This window comes from Phalaenopsis equestris, unplaced genomic scaffold, assembly GCF_001263595.1.
Source record: "Phalaenopsis equestris unplaced genomic scaffold, ASM126359v1 Scaffold232974, whole genome shotgun sequence".
NCBI classification, from domain to species: domain Eukaryota; kingdom Viridiplantae; phylum Streptophyta; class Magnoliopsida; order Asparagales; family Orchidaceae; genus Phalaenopsis; species Phalaenopsis equestris.
The window spans coordinates 246,010-261,599 of record NW_018250931.1 but is presented as its reverse complement, the minus strand read 5'-3'; the positions used below and the strand labels follow the sequence as shown (position 1 = coordinate 261,599).

General features: G+C 36.1%; 1 protein-coding gene across 2 annotated transcripts in view; it reads right to left on the bottom strand.

Moving 5' to 3' along the window:
* Nucleotides 1–15,590, bottom strand: part of LOC110038495 (ribonuclease E/G-like protein, chloroplastic) — a 112,152-nt gene that overhangs the window by 46,739 nt on the left and 49,823 nt on the right. For both annotated transcript variants that reach the window (XM_020743359.1, XM_020743360.1), the window contains 4 exons: nt 9,863–10,180; nt 9,684–9,725; nt 9,341–9,465; nt 7,165–7,312 (listed from right to left, as the gene is read on the bottom strand). In XM_020743359.1, the coding sequence (XP_020599018.1) occupies nt 7,165–7,312; nt 9,341–9,465; nt 9,684–9,725; nt 9,863–10,180 (633 nt within the window). The remainder of the gene's footprint in view (nt 1–7,164; nt 7,313–9,340; nt 9,466–9,683; nt 9,726–9,862; nt 10,181–15,590) is intronic.

Genomic DNA, 15,590 nt, shown 5'->3' with positions numbered 1-15,590 from the left:
GATCGGACACGTCGACTCTCCGAATTGCGAAGCTGGTGCGCGCAGGAGTGCGAATTGTGCAGAAGGCCACCCTAAGGCTCGAAAAATCCTATAGACTATAGGGAATCCCTTTTAGGTTTCCTCATGTTGATTTCATCCTTCTAAGTGTTAGAAGTCGATACCACACACGCGAATCTCCAGAAGGGGACAGAAGTGGGTTGGATTTCTAAAACGAGGCGGGTCTCATTTCTAAGATTCTAAGATAGTCGAAGGGAGATCCCTAAGGCTAGATCCTAAACCCTAAGCGGAAGACTAGACCTCACTAAAAATGAGGTCAACAAGTATACATGTATTTTTTTGGGACTTTGGAACGTGTTGTATACTGGGTGCTTAAGGTTCCAGTTTGGGCCCATCTCATCCAACATTTTTGTACCTTTCCTTTCTAATATATTAGTCCTTCGGTTTTCTAAACATATATATATATATTAGAAAAGTAAATATTATTACCGGAAGCAAATAGATTATTACAATCAACATACTTGAAAGAAAAAATACAACACACGAGACACACAACTTGGTTAGGGTTTAGGGTTTAGGGTTAATTTCGGTGTTTTATACATATGTTGATGGTTTAAGGCATCTTATTCTCATCCTTTCAAGATCAGTGTGAGACCCCCCTTGAATGGGTTAGGGATTAGGGTTTAGGGTTAATTTCGGTGTTTTATATAATATATATAAATATAAAACACCGAAATTAACCCAAACCATTATTGAAAAATAAATATTACTACCGGAAGCAAATAGATGATTATAATCAACATACTTGAAAGAAAAAAATACAACACACGTGACACAGGACACATAACTCGTGTAGGGCGGATGCCAGGTGATGGTGGTGACAGTTATGGGGCATATCCAACAAAATGACGAGTTAAAAGGATACTAGATAGCATGACTTGTCCGAATGAAAGAAGAGTATCATTGGCGATATGGAGAAGCCGAAAAGGGGGAGGCATGGGCAGCATCAGGACAGGTTAGGGGCCATATCCAACACAATAATAAGTTAGGAGGATTTCGTGGATATTTTTAGAGAGTGGTTCGTACCTCCATCCTCTTGACAACACATGCAAAATAAATTCATCCAAGTTGAGGCAAGGGAAGAAGACAGTTATGCATGCAGCAAAATTCATTGCACTATTAAAATATGTGCCACAGTTGATCGCTATTACAGAATAAAAGTACTACAAATTCCTTTCAGAGTTAAAAGATTCAATCAGATAGTTGTTGGTACCTTTAGGGATAGATGAATGTTCGGCATTAGTAGAATGAGCTAGAAGAGTAGAGATCAACTATCAACTTACACAGAAGCATAAGAGATGCACAAGAGGAAGAATATAGAGGAACATGTAGATCTCTAGGAAGGATCCAATGAGAAGAAGTCCGAAAATAATTCGGGTGGAGTTAGCAGAGATACGACTGAAGGTACAGTAGTCACTCGTGTCAAATGTGTAAAACAACATAAAAGTGAGTGCTTGGTGGTCTCTAACACTTGTTATTGGCCTCATCAACCTGTTCATATAGCAAAATATTGTTTATCACTTGGCCAAAAGAGTGCTTAGGTGGAGCTCTTTCACAAAAGTTGGCAGGCGGGCAGAAAAAGGTAGACAATAGCCTCATCTCCTTCTCAAGGTCAACCAAGACAACCGGTTCGACCTCGGATATATTTCCTCACTCATTGTGAGTCTGAAGAACCTATTGTTGTTGCTGGTGGTGAGGTCTGATGCGTTTGGTGCTTTCTTATATGTAAGGGTAATTTTTATAATATACTAGTCGTCTTGTATCGAATCTTTACCTTTATAATAATTATCTTTCAATCTTAACTAATGACCCCTATTTTCAACATAAATTTATAGATAGCTAATGTCGACCTGCTAATGATAAATGATTTGAGGTATATTTATAAATTTTGAGGACAAAATTTTTGTAAGTAAAGAAGATTGTAACAATCCCGTTTTAGTTATGGGGGAGGAGGGAGAGGAACCGATAAATCCGGGAAGAAGAAACAAGGAAACCGAAGAAGAGAAATTGAGTTGTGAAACTGAACGTGGAAGCGAGAGAAAATGAACTGAACATAGCGAGAGAGAGAGTGGAGGTCAAGAAGTCGAAGATGCAAATTTGCCTTTTTAAGTTGCATGCCGACTTACTTGGGAGATGACCAGCATGTCATAGAGAGGGCGACGTGAGAATTAGGGCAGAGGCGGTGCCTCTGTCAAGCGAAAGAGGAGGCTGCTTCAGTGATGAGTAGAGGAGAGGAAGAAGGCGTCGCGTCGAAATGCTCTCGCAACGTCATCGAGTTTCGCACGGGAGTTAAAGTCAAGCCCTCGCACGTAGGAAAAAGAACGTCATGTGCAAAGTGAGAGAGGAGTTCGGGTGGGCAAAGGCTCGACTGGGAAGATTTATAAGGGTAAGATATCTAATAAAAATTTTATAATTATAATATAAATATTATATATATATATACACAAACGTGTGTGTGTGTGTGCGCGCGCGTGTGGGATTACATCGAATAAATATAAAAATTTAATACTTAAATAATGAAGATTAAAATAATAACTAATTAAATTTTACACCCATATTTATTGTAGGCATAAATTTTAAGAGGTTAGAAGCAAATACAAATTCAAGAACAAATTAATCGTCATCGAGGTGAGTGCTCGTACTTTTAATTTATGGTAATAATTTGTTTCTTCTCAAATATTTTGCAATTGATGACACTTGTACGAGTTTTATTCGGATAGATATTTTTTTTTAATTGGTCATATCATTATGAATATTGTAGCTACTTATTCTCATGCATTTAGTGTATGTTTTGTATAGTATATTGGATTGAATGCGATGAATACATGAATGATATGTTTATGTTAATTATTTATCTGTGCATGACTAACTGTGATGGAGTCGCCCTTTAATGATATTAGTAAGGAAATACTAAGGTACTCGTGCAGGTATATGGAAAAATATATTAATATTTATGTGTATTAATTGACACAATTTTTAGACGATGTTCATGTGATCGTTGTACAGATATAAAATGATATTAATATGTTATTGAATATAGTAAAGTCATATCATATACAAGCAGTCATAGACACACAACTTCATCATATCATATATTTTTATGAGATATCTTAGGAGACAACATAGGTTTAACTACTAATAAAATACACATTTATTAAATCTATAAGTCATACAATAAACTACTATATGCATCTATACTGAAATCAACATATCATGTAGTAATAAAATTTCTTATAAAAACTATGATACAATTGTTTAACAAACATAATTTTCTTATCTAATAATATGAAAAATTTATTATAATCTAAATCTCACTAGAACAGAGCATGAAATGAAATCAAGCACACAATAAAAAATAATGAAAATTACTGAAATTTAAAAATATAATTACTCACTTAAAATCTTTGTTTGTTTATTTTACTGACTCTAAATGATCAAATCTTTTTGGATCAATGCTCTTTGCTCCTAATAATTGTTATAACTTAATATAGGAGCTTTTACATACATAACATCCAAAACTTTCATATTTACAGATATCACAACAAAACTGTCATAATTACAAGTATCATATGAAAAGCATGACCCATTAATAGTCAAATGCATCTTTTCATTCATAGGTAAAGTGTTGTGTGTGAAATAGGTAAATTCATAAGAATTGGGTGTTATGTATGTAATTTTCCCTTAATATAATATATTATTAGAATTTTAATAACATTAAATCTAAATTAATAAATCATACTTAAATTTCAATTATTTTATACCTTATCCTTCAAAGTGATCCACTCCTCGGTCTCGAAAAGGAGTCCCCATTAACACTAAAAGAATAAGCTTATATATATATAGATATAGTTAATTAATTAAATTATAAAATAAACCTAATATTACCAAAAATTCCTTTGACCACCCGTATTCTCTCAAACGAGAGCTCCATTCCGCACACGAGCTGGCTCCATTCTCTTCCTTCTTCATGATGGAGTCGATTGATTCAGCGCACACAAGAGTCCAATCCTTCCTTTTTGCTTCCCCTTCTCCTTGTTCCCAGGCTAGGGCACTGGATTCCCTCACACATAGAGCCTTTCAACAATTTTCCCCTTCCTGTGAGAGAAACTACTTCGGCTAGAGTTGGTCTTCTCCTACTTAGAAACCGTCGAAGTTGCTTCGTCGCCTTCACCTGGTTGACGATGCCTCCTCGCTTAGCTTTGTTCCTCACACACATCTTCCTCTTCCTTCCTCCTATTCTTCTCCTTCTGCCACTACTTCCTCTGTCTCTCGCACTATCTTTTTCTCTCTCTCCCTCCGGTTTTCTCTTATGCTCCGGTTCAAACGAAAGAGGGAAACGAGAGCCTTTTGTCTAACTGCCCGTACACGGCACACCTGTTTTCGAACGACACTTAATTTTTTTGAAGTAAAATTGATTATTACACTTCCAACATGTCTACTTTGTATGACATGATTTTTTATAATGTTTGCACCATAATAGATAGGACGAATTGATTTTGGAATTACTAGAACCAATAGAAACTGTGGGATTTTTTTTGGTGTCAGTCATCATCGACTTGTATGACATCATCAAAGGAGAGAAGAGGATAAGTCTGAAAATTTGAGTCGATTTTGGTTGTGAGTTATTTTGACATTTAAAGTTGAGTAGAGGAGTCGGTGGCTCCAATGGAGAAGCAGCCGAAGGGGTTGAAGCTGATTGAGTATTTGATCACGGCACTCGAAAAGGAAGACCTTCCATGTGAAAAACTAGAGGAATGGAAAGGAGAAGTTGTCTTCTTTCCCTCAAATTATAAATTCCAATGGCACCAAAGATCAAGACAAAATCAGCAAAGAAGAAGCCCGCCAATACGAAGCTCGCAGCCAAAAAAAAAAGATGGCAAAAAGAAAGCAGAAAACAGAGGTGACGGAGAAATTCTCTGCAAAAAAGAAGCCTCAAGCCAAGAAGAGGCTTCCTGCGTCAAAGGAGGGCAACAAGGAACTAAAATCCTTTATCGTGGTATGTCTAGAACCCTCAACGATAGAATTGTGAGAAGCTGCGACGTCAAAACCAAGCAGAAGCATATCCAGATCCCTCGAACAACGCCAAATCAGGTGAGGTCAATTATCTGAATGCCACGAACCAGTCATTGTCTTCCAAGCTGGCTCTAATTGCGATTGTATCACGAGGTTCTCTGATCTCCACAATTCAGTCGTTTCCTTCCTAGTGAGATCTAATGGTGACCATCTCGAGAAGGTCTCCAAATGCTGCAATCCAGTCTTAGTTATAATCGAGACTATATTGTTTGTGGTAGGCATGAAGATGATGGTATTGGGCGAACCCGGCAGGGGCAGAAGTCACACAACAGAACCCGCGGATGATCTCGACGGAATTAGGTCAATGTTTCGAAGGCAAAGATAGGCTATGATACCATGTAATTTTTTGAAGGGGAAAAATATATATTACTCTTCAATTTCCTAAGACTCGATTACAAGATAAATAGCAGGGGAAGGCCAACACATTAGGAAGCCACAAAATCCTCATGCTAGAAAAAAGAAATAAAAATGACTAACAATAGAAAATTCTACAATTAAAAACTACTAAAAATATAAATAATAAAAATAAAAGATATTAAAAGAGAAATTCCTAAAATTCCGACAAAGTTGAAATAGATCATCACTTTATAATTCGTTTCAGTTTCAGTTTCACTGGACCAGACTCAAGTTGGAATAAATCCTTGCCCTGCTTTACAAATTGACTAAAAGGTGAATGGTAGCAAGCAGTTATTGTAGCAATTGAAATTTGCATCAATTCTAGGATCCATGAAGTTGTAACTAATTATAATGTAACTTTGCTAGCAAGGTTTAGCAAAAGCGCCAATGTTGACTTCCATTTAAACAGATAATATACTCAAATTCAGTCATACTACATAGATCAACACCCTTTTCCACGCCTTTGCAGGATAAATTAAAGGGAGATTTAAATACAAACCACACAATTCTTATGTTTTTACATATCTAACACATAAAGTTTGATATTTACATTTATAACACTTTGGTGCATAAATCTCTGAATGAAAAGGAGTGCTTCACTTGTAAGAAGTCAGTAACAGTGGAATTTTTGAAGTGGTTAAGGATTTGAGTGATATGCATGTAAATATAAAAATTAGGTGTTAGATATGTAAATATATAAGAATTGTGTGGTATGTATTTACATGCCCTTAAATTAAATAATGCCACTCTGCCAGCATTTTGAATCATGTAATAAAGAGTAAAAGGAATTAGAATCAAGGATGCAGTAAATTTTACTTCTACATCTAGCCAAATAACACAGAGGAGTTTACAACTCTGACAGTCACATTAAACGGCAATTTCAAGAAGTAGGAAATGCATAAAACCTAAAAAGTGCATGTTACGAGAGTTGGACTTGGACCAGTGATTCGAACATGAACTTCCATTTCTAAATAGACCAACCCAACCTTTGTTACAGGCTTCATATATGCAATGGAGCTAAATTTTTTAAATGACACTTTAAATTCATGGAAGTGAGAAGAATGCAGAACCCATTAAAAATACATAAACTGTAGGAATTCCAGTAAACAAGTCTCTCCAAACCCAATGCAGCCCTTTCAGCACAAACAATTTAGCCCACAAATTATAACGGTATTAAAATATGATTATGCAAGTAGATTCTAGCTAGCAGGATTTATAAGCGGCTCCATGCCCTTTATGCCTAAAGAGCACCCCTCCCATTCTAGCTGCAAGCATCCATGAACTAAACTAGCAAAAAAAAAAGATAGTACTGTAATTATTGAATGGAAACAGTCTAAAAAAACGAATATAAAAATGGGTGCATAAATTTTATGAAGAATCTGAATTAATTACAATGCAAAATAAAAAAAAATGCCGCATTGCATTTAATGACTCCGGGAAGTTATACTTAGCATGATTTCATTATACTAAATTGTTTGAATAAGAAGCCTTGCGACTACTTCCAATCCACAGAAAATCACGGACATATACAGAAAGACAAGAATCGTGCCATGCAGATCATAAATATTTCAAAGCAATGCAAAAAAACAAAAAATAAATACATGAATATCAAGGGTGCTAAGGTTCAAACTAACACACTTGTCTTGCAGCAGCAAGATTGACTTCCAGAACTGCTTTTTCCTGAGATGTCCCTTGTCCTAGCATGCCATGGCCTCCATTAACATCAATTGAAACTAGAGCTTCTGTTTGTTCAATCACCAAAGAACCTCCATTTAAAAGTGGAATCCTACGTAAAAAGAATTTGATTAGCATGTAGAAGTGATTAGATCAATTGCAACAATCAGTACCCTAAACCATTTAAAAACTGTTGGCCAGAAAACATTAGAATTCAGTATAAAATGCTTACTTTCTCCCAAGCATTTAACAATCAAATAAATCTAAACATAAGTAATTCCTTCATCAAACTATAGAAGAAGGTTAAAATCGTCCATGAACTATCTAATGTGTTTAGATTAGCCCCTTAACTACTCAAATATGATCCATAGTCCTTATGTTGGTTTATTTAAATTATATTTGAGAATTCAATGGATTGTTTTGAATTAGATTTAAAGATTTAAGGGAGAATTAGATAGTTTGAGACTAAATGGCTCCCCATAAACACTCCGAAAAACATTTTGACCTTATTCACTACCAAATAATAAAGAAGATTTTGTTGCTCTCATGTATGTAAAGAATCTTTACCATTTTACAAGGAAGATTCACTGTAATTGCATAATGTAGAATATATATATATTAAGACGGTGTACAACTGGTTCTTTTATGCTGCACTTTCTAGTACATTATAAGAATAAAAAAGGACAAAAAAAGAGAGGTGCAATAAAAAAGACTTGTCCTTAAACAAGATTCTAACAAGTGGTTCGGTTTTTTTTTCTAAATATAACAATTAACAATTAATCATGGTTGGGAGGAAATGGAAAATGCTTTGATGGATGTCCGATTTTACTTATTTTTATATTCATTACATTTCATGTGGTGCAAGAGGTTGCTTCTCTTTAAAAAAAAAAACATTATTTTACATCAGCCAACCCAATACTCTGCATTAATTAGTGGGAACCTCACTCACTGGGTATAGAACTCATGTAACGCTAATAGTACTCAAAAGGAGAATGATGATTTCATTTAAAGTCTGCCCCAAATGGTTAGGATAAGGATCATGAAGAGGAAATTGATAATTCTTCCTCACATGCATTATAGTGTTTGTTAATTTATATGGCCTTAATGGTGTGTGCGCAATTTTTTTTTTATTTTTTTTTTCTTTTTTCTTCTTCTTTTTTTTTTTTTGGTTCGCGATTGTGGTATGAAAAAATAATTTTATTCTCTCTTAGATGCAATGCATGTGATTATAAGCAACAGTTAATAAGAACTTGCATCCAAAAATTATGTGTTTACAACTTAGTGTCAATATATAGCTGTAGCATGACTTCTCGTAATGGGCACATGTGAAATAATGTTTCATTTATAGTTTTCTCCTCTGGAATAAAGGCCTCCACCTCATTCTTTGATCCACTCGGGTATTCACCGAGGCTGTTACCAGAATTTCAAGCATAAAAACTAATAATCAAACGGTTGCCCCAAATAAGAAGAGGCAGAGATATGGTTTAACCCCCTTAAATAACCACCTTTTAAACGAACTCTACTTCCAAAGCTAATTTCAAGAGTCATGACATCTTTCACATCTCCTATGTGACTTCTTCCTACAGGATTGTACTGCACCATTGAACGGCTAAAACCAAAATGATTCACGGAGCTAAATAGTCTTACATAAACATGCAAATTTTAAGGCACCCTAATCACTGCTTCGATGGAAAAAAAAATCATCATATAAATCTATATGATGAATTTTTTTGAAAAATTCTATGCAGTTTTCTTGTAATTCTTTGTAATTCCCATTTTTTTTCCTTTTAGGAAGTAGAGTAGCAAAAAATGAACTAACAGTTCAAAAGGTATTGTCTTTTCACATTTCTAGTACAGAAGGTGGACAGGACTCACTCCAGCCCCGTGATTTTAAAAATTAAAACAAAAATAAATAAAAGACTGGAAAATAAGATACTAAGAAACTGTGTGATGGGCAAGCACAAATAAAAACATTCATTCAAGGAACTAGATAATGATGTTTGAGGTTCATATGTTCAATGATGAGAATGCTAGATACATTCACATTTTTCATTTTCATAAAGCATTAAAAAAATTAATTTAAACTGCTTAAGAAATCAGATATCAACAAAATGTCAAAATCTACAATGCTGGCTCCTACCTCTTACTTAGAATGTTATTGATCTCTTCCTCTATGTCGTATTCATCAAATATGGGAGTTCTTTTATCATATAACCAGACACGTTGACAAAGATCAGGTGCAACCTCACGAAGGTAGCTAGTAACCTGAAGGATAAAAAGAGGCGATTTATTTGAGAATTTTTCCTTGGTATAGGATCTCACAAATACAATGCATAGCCAAGATTTCTACTCCATAGAATAAAAATCTCCAGATTAAAATTTCAGCTCTTTAATAGCTTAACCCAAAAACTAAGGAAACAATACAAGTATAATGCATTAATCTACTTCAACATTTACTGTATATGGCATAGTTTATAGTATACCTCGTGATAAGTTCGAGGAGAATCCACAACCATACTCCCAACCTGGAAAAAGAAAAGTTACAAATCCCAAAAGCCAGGGCAATCACAAACATTTTTCAAAAAGAAAATTCAGTAAATAAGATCAAAAACCTAGAAGCAGGTTCATCTAACAGAAATCGGTGTAATAAAAAACAGGCCACCTTTTCATTAAAGTAATCCTGCACAACAGACAGAGTTTGACCCATTGCTTTGTGCAACATCACCGGAATTGCACCTTCTACCCCCTCTTCAGCTGCAAGCGCTGCAGATTTTGCATGCTCAATTATGCATTTCCAAGTGGTAAGCAAACCGTCTAGATCTTTTTGTAACTCCTCCAAGGAATGACCAGCAGCAACAGTTCTTAAAGTTAAACCAAAACCCAAAGGTTGAAGTGTCCTTGCAATAGCCCTCAAGCGTGCTCGCTCAAGGCCAGTGATCTTCTTTGACACTCCAATTCTATCACAACGAGTAGTTAAAACCTGCCAGTACATGTAATTAGAAAGGCTACTAAAATTTCACAGCTAAGGCAAATTACAGTGATCATCTTGGAAGATAGAAAATGTGAAAATTCCTCAAATTCAAATTATAAATAATATACAAATAACAAAATCTGATAAGATGAAAAAAAAAATTCCATCCTCTGCAGTCTACTTGATTACTTTGGTTATATTTTATTTAAATTGTTCCATTCACACCAAGTTCATAATGAAGATTCCTAATTCCATGCCCAAAGCTAAAATACCAATGAATCATCATAAACCGCAATAGCCTTTACCCTCATTATTTATTGTTGGCATCATGAATCCGCATTTTTAATTTGTTCAAATTTAATGCGCCTGGAGATGATACAACCATTCTGTGCATATCTTTTTTGCGTGGCTTCAATCCTTAGAAAAAATGTCACACTTAGCGTCCGGAAGACGATATACTCTGGCAACGTAAGGCATGATGAAATGAATTGAACATATTTTGTATTTTTAAAAAAATGATTGCATGCAAATAATAAGAGGAACAAACAAAAAAAATATAAATTTTATTTCAAAATTAATAGTTCATTGATAAAGCTAAAATAAAAGCAAAAAAAAAAAACTAAATTAAAACTAAAATAACAAAAAGAAATTACACATACCCAAAAAAAAATAAATAACTAAAGTAAATACTAAAAAAATACCAAATAATGAAAATCTAAAATGAAAAGCCTACTCGGGTGGAGACGGTACCATTAGTAGCTGAATAAAATATGTTATGCAAAAATATCAATAAGTAAGTTTGACAAATAAACTAAATAAAAAACAGTTATTTATGATACCAGAGTTAATCCAAACTAAAATAAAAAAGCAAATATTATTCCTTGATGCAACTAAGCAGTTACAATCAACACACTTAATAGGAAAAATATAACAACAAGACACCCGAAAAGCAAAAATAGCACCATACACGACACAAATAATCAGATTAGGATGGGGTCTTGGGGTGGTGTTAGTGATCGGCGAGAGTTTGGCCCTTTGATGAGGTAACAAGGACTAGGTGAAGGCTGGAAGGTGCGACGAAATCAAAGGGCGTGGATGGTAGCAGCGAAGGGGAGGAGTTGCGGCAAGGGCAGCAAGCTGGAAGGAGAGGAATGGATGGATGGGTGACTGGAACAGTAGAAAAATGCTATTTTCAGATTCTTGCAGTGAGGGGAAATATCGGCGGAAGCGGTTGGAGATGTAGAGAGCTACGAGACTGCAAGAGGACGGCTAGGTGGAAGCAGCGAGGACAGATGGTTGGAATGGGAAAACTGTACGAAAAACAGCAAGGTACAGCTATTTGGGGGTAACTGCAACAATGGAGGGTTGTCCGAAGCGATGTGGGGAAGATATGGAAAGGGTTAGTGAGGATAAACACCACATCGAAAGAGAGATATACAGCTAGAGCATCACCCAAATTCACAAATATTGCCCTCTAATGGAGAAACGGATGTTGACGGCTGTCCTGACAGAAATGTGAGCCAAAACTGTATTCTAAACCCTAATACATCGCATATATAGGGATTTCTAAAAAGAAATGAAGGATATTAAAAAAGAAAGCATAAAAAAGAAAAATGGGATTATTTAGGCCCGTCTCTTGTGATTGTGAAATCCCTCGGTATTGTCTGCATCCGCGGTAAGCTCCTGCATCAATCTCCTAGGGTTGAGGGGAGCTTCGAGCTCATCCACCAAAGCTTCTATCTCCCCATCGTATGGCATCAGGTCGAGCACGTTGAAGGTGACAAAAACATTATAATCTCCCGGTAAGTCAATCCTGTTAACATTTGCATTCCAAAACACATTTCGATAGAATATGTAATCATCCTATTTTGGCACAATCATAACTAGAACTACACATGGATGAGTATCATTATGAACCAAGTCTCGAGTCATCAAACCTGTAATTAGCTTCTTCTGCTCTTCGTACTCATCCGAGTGTGTCTAATAAACAAAAATGTAAAGAGGAATCAACTCCGAGACGAAATCTATGACAAGTTGAACCACACTAAAGTTTAACCACTCAAGATATGCCTCTTCTTCTTCTCTGAAAGGACCTAGATCCCGCTCTAGGGATGTTCCTTAAAAAAAAAGCTCATAAGGCAATTTCAAGCACTGTGGTTCATCAATCCTGTCTGATCAGCTATCGATAGGTATACTGCTGAACTGAATTTAATACCTCAATGACTCCCTATGGGCTAATATAATAAAGAGAAAAGATACAGATAGGTTGCGTGAGTTGGCCCAAATAGGCACCAAACTCACACGGCACAACACACAAAAAAGTCAAAAAGGGTACATATAAAAAACAAAAAAGCCCAAACTACTAAGGCGCGAAAAAAGTGAATGTCATCCCAATTTAGTCTTGTCTATGTCTCTAGTTCTCGGAAGAGACAACTAACAAATTGATAAGGTGCATACCATTACCTGAAAAAACCAATATATCATTCATAAGATTCTTGAGCTCAAATAGATCTCCATTTTTCTTCTTTCTCCTAGAAGTGTAAACCTGATATATATATATATATATATATATATTAGAAAAAATCTCAAGGGCTAACATAATAAAGAGAAAAGATACATATAGGTTGTGTGAGTTGACCCAAATAGGCACCAAACTCATACGGCACAACACACAAAAAAGTCAAAAAGGGTACATATAAAAAACAAAAAAACCCAAACTACTAAGGAGCTAAAAAAGTGAATGTCATCACAATTTAGTCTTGTCTTTGTCTCTAGTTCTCGGAAGAGATCTAGCTAACAATTTGGTAAAGTGCGTACCATTACCCGAAATAACCAATAAATCATCCATAAGATTTTTGAGCTCAAGTAGATCTCCATTTTTCTTCTTTTTCTTAGAAGTGTAAACCTGTCATTCTTCATCCGAAGTATCAGTCTGATGAGGTGGTAGAGCTGTAGCAGAAAGATTACCAACCGTTGTACCCACACTAGGTTCTAGTATATGTGAAGTATGAGTTGCCTCTACACCGGATACTTCCTGAAGATGGGGAGCTGTAGGTTCTCATGATTATTAGTTTGAACACTCCTTTGTAGGTAATAGTCCTTCAGTATTGTTTTCAATAGAGTCTGAAGGTACAAGTTGTCCAGCAGAGTCATCCAGCATCACATCAGTCGCAATAACAACAGTGTCAGTGGGGGGGTCCACAGAGGCAACCGACACCTCTTGTCTTGTGGTAGTGTCCTCCAGAGGTGGAACTAATATATCTAAAGCAGTGGGGTTAGACTCATTTTTATTCTCTTGAACCTTAAATTTCAAATTATGATGGAGCTTGTGGCATTTATCAAGGGTATGCTCAAACATCTTACAGTGAGTACAATAAGGAAGTTTGTGTTTCATGACGATTTGTTGTCAATATCCATTATGAGTTGTGCCCAGCCAGACTTCAGTAACATCAAGTAAAGTAATCTCTTTTCACAAGTATTTTGATCACAACTTTCCACAAGTATTCTGGTCATAGAAGGTCTGGTTAAATTGAAAGTGGGTAGATCTAGCTTCAAAAGATTCCCAAGAATGACCCAAATAGAGTAGAGAACCTAATGATGAAAAAAATGCATAAAATGATGAAAAAAGTGCAGCTTGAGACCAGGTAAACTAAACCATACCGGTATAGTGAGAGTTTCATGATTTGTCTGCAATATTAAGATATTTCTTAAAGAAAATTCGGGTGAAGTCTTCAGCCACGGTTAGTTGAATCAACATATGTCACCCATCCATGAGTCTTGCTTTCCAATTGTCTATTAGTTTAAGATCACTCTTTCAGATAACTTCCATAGGTGGGTGTCCCACTGAAATTTATTAATAACTTGAATTTCTCCATCAGGGTTGAAATTTTCAAATCAGAAAAAAAGATTGTGATTGTTGTTTTCTCTCTTTTCCTGCTTCCCTTTTTAACAAAAGGGCAATCATCTGTGTCATCACGACAATCCTTATAGCTTGAGGGTAAGACAACCATCAACTCCACCTGAGGATTACCCACCAAGTAAGCAAAGAAGACTTTGTTAGGTTAAACCAAAGAATAAGGAAGCGCCATCAGAGCTCTGTCGGTGTTGTTGTCGCGCAGGGAGAGGCGCAGCGTCGAAACAAGCTGCCAACACAGACGCAAGCTGCAACTGAAACACAAGAGCGAAAGGTAGGGAAAGGCGCAGCGTCAAACCAGAGGAGCGACACAGACGCAATAGACGCCGAATCAGATGCGAGCTGCAACAGAAGCAGTCACAGACGAGCCGTCTGCGTAAAAGAGACGCAGTCACGTCGGGACGAAGCGAGTCAACAAAAGTGTGTGAGCGAAGGAGAGAGAGAATCAAATGCAAACCCTAACAGAGCTCTCGTCCGCAACCAACATCGTATTGCATATATATATATAAAATATATATATATATATATATATATAGTCATATGTAATCAGTTTAATGCAACGTCCTTAAACAAGCAAATGTGGATACCAATTAGATGGATATCCACTAATTTCTCTGATGATCAATCAGACCGATTAGCCACAAAAAAATGGTTTGATGCCAACATATTAATAGTACAATATCACATATATATATATATATACACGCACATATGTCGTCTCCCCGCTCTGTCTGCTTTCGCTTCGCTCGTCTCTGCCTCTCGCGTCGTCTGCCGATTTGGATTCGTCGCTCGTCTGTGCCTCTCGCGTCGTCTGCCGATTTGGATTCGGCAATCTGCGGTCTGTTAGGTCACGTCTCCTTCGTCGTCCTGTTGCCGCTTTGTCGGTCAACTTTTTTTCGATATAGATAGATTTAAAAATATGAAATATGAAAATATTTTTTTGAGATTTAATTTAAGTATAAAAGATATATAGTTTGGGTTTTAAAAGTAGTGTGTTTTAGTTTTTTAAAAAAATGAGACCAAGTGGATCTCATTAGTCTGATAGTTTGCATAATCGTGTCTGATACCGCGAATACTACACCTTCCCGAGAGATAAGTGTAGACATCAGCGATAGACCCAATCCTGCAAACTAAGAGATTTGTGACATCCGTTTGGTCTGCGAACCTTTTATATATGACCGACAAATTCCCCTATTTAATACAAAGATTAAATAGGGTTTATTTTACCTGGGTTCCAAGTTCCCTATAGAGGCAAGCCCCTATAGTTAATTACATCCCAAATGACGGGAGTCACTTGAGAAAACTCTCGATAATGATCAATGGTTCTAGTCTTCAAGAATTCAAGGTTCAGGTTTTCAAGGTAGGACGTAGAAAATCAAGTGGGAATGGCTCAATGCGGAACACTTATTTTTAGGAGTCCAGAGGAAGAAGAAGGTAGGGGATGTCACTGATCCGAGGTAAAACTCGATGACTTCCCAGACTATCCTACGGTGTGGCTACATTTTT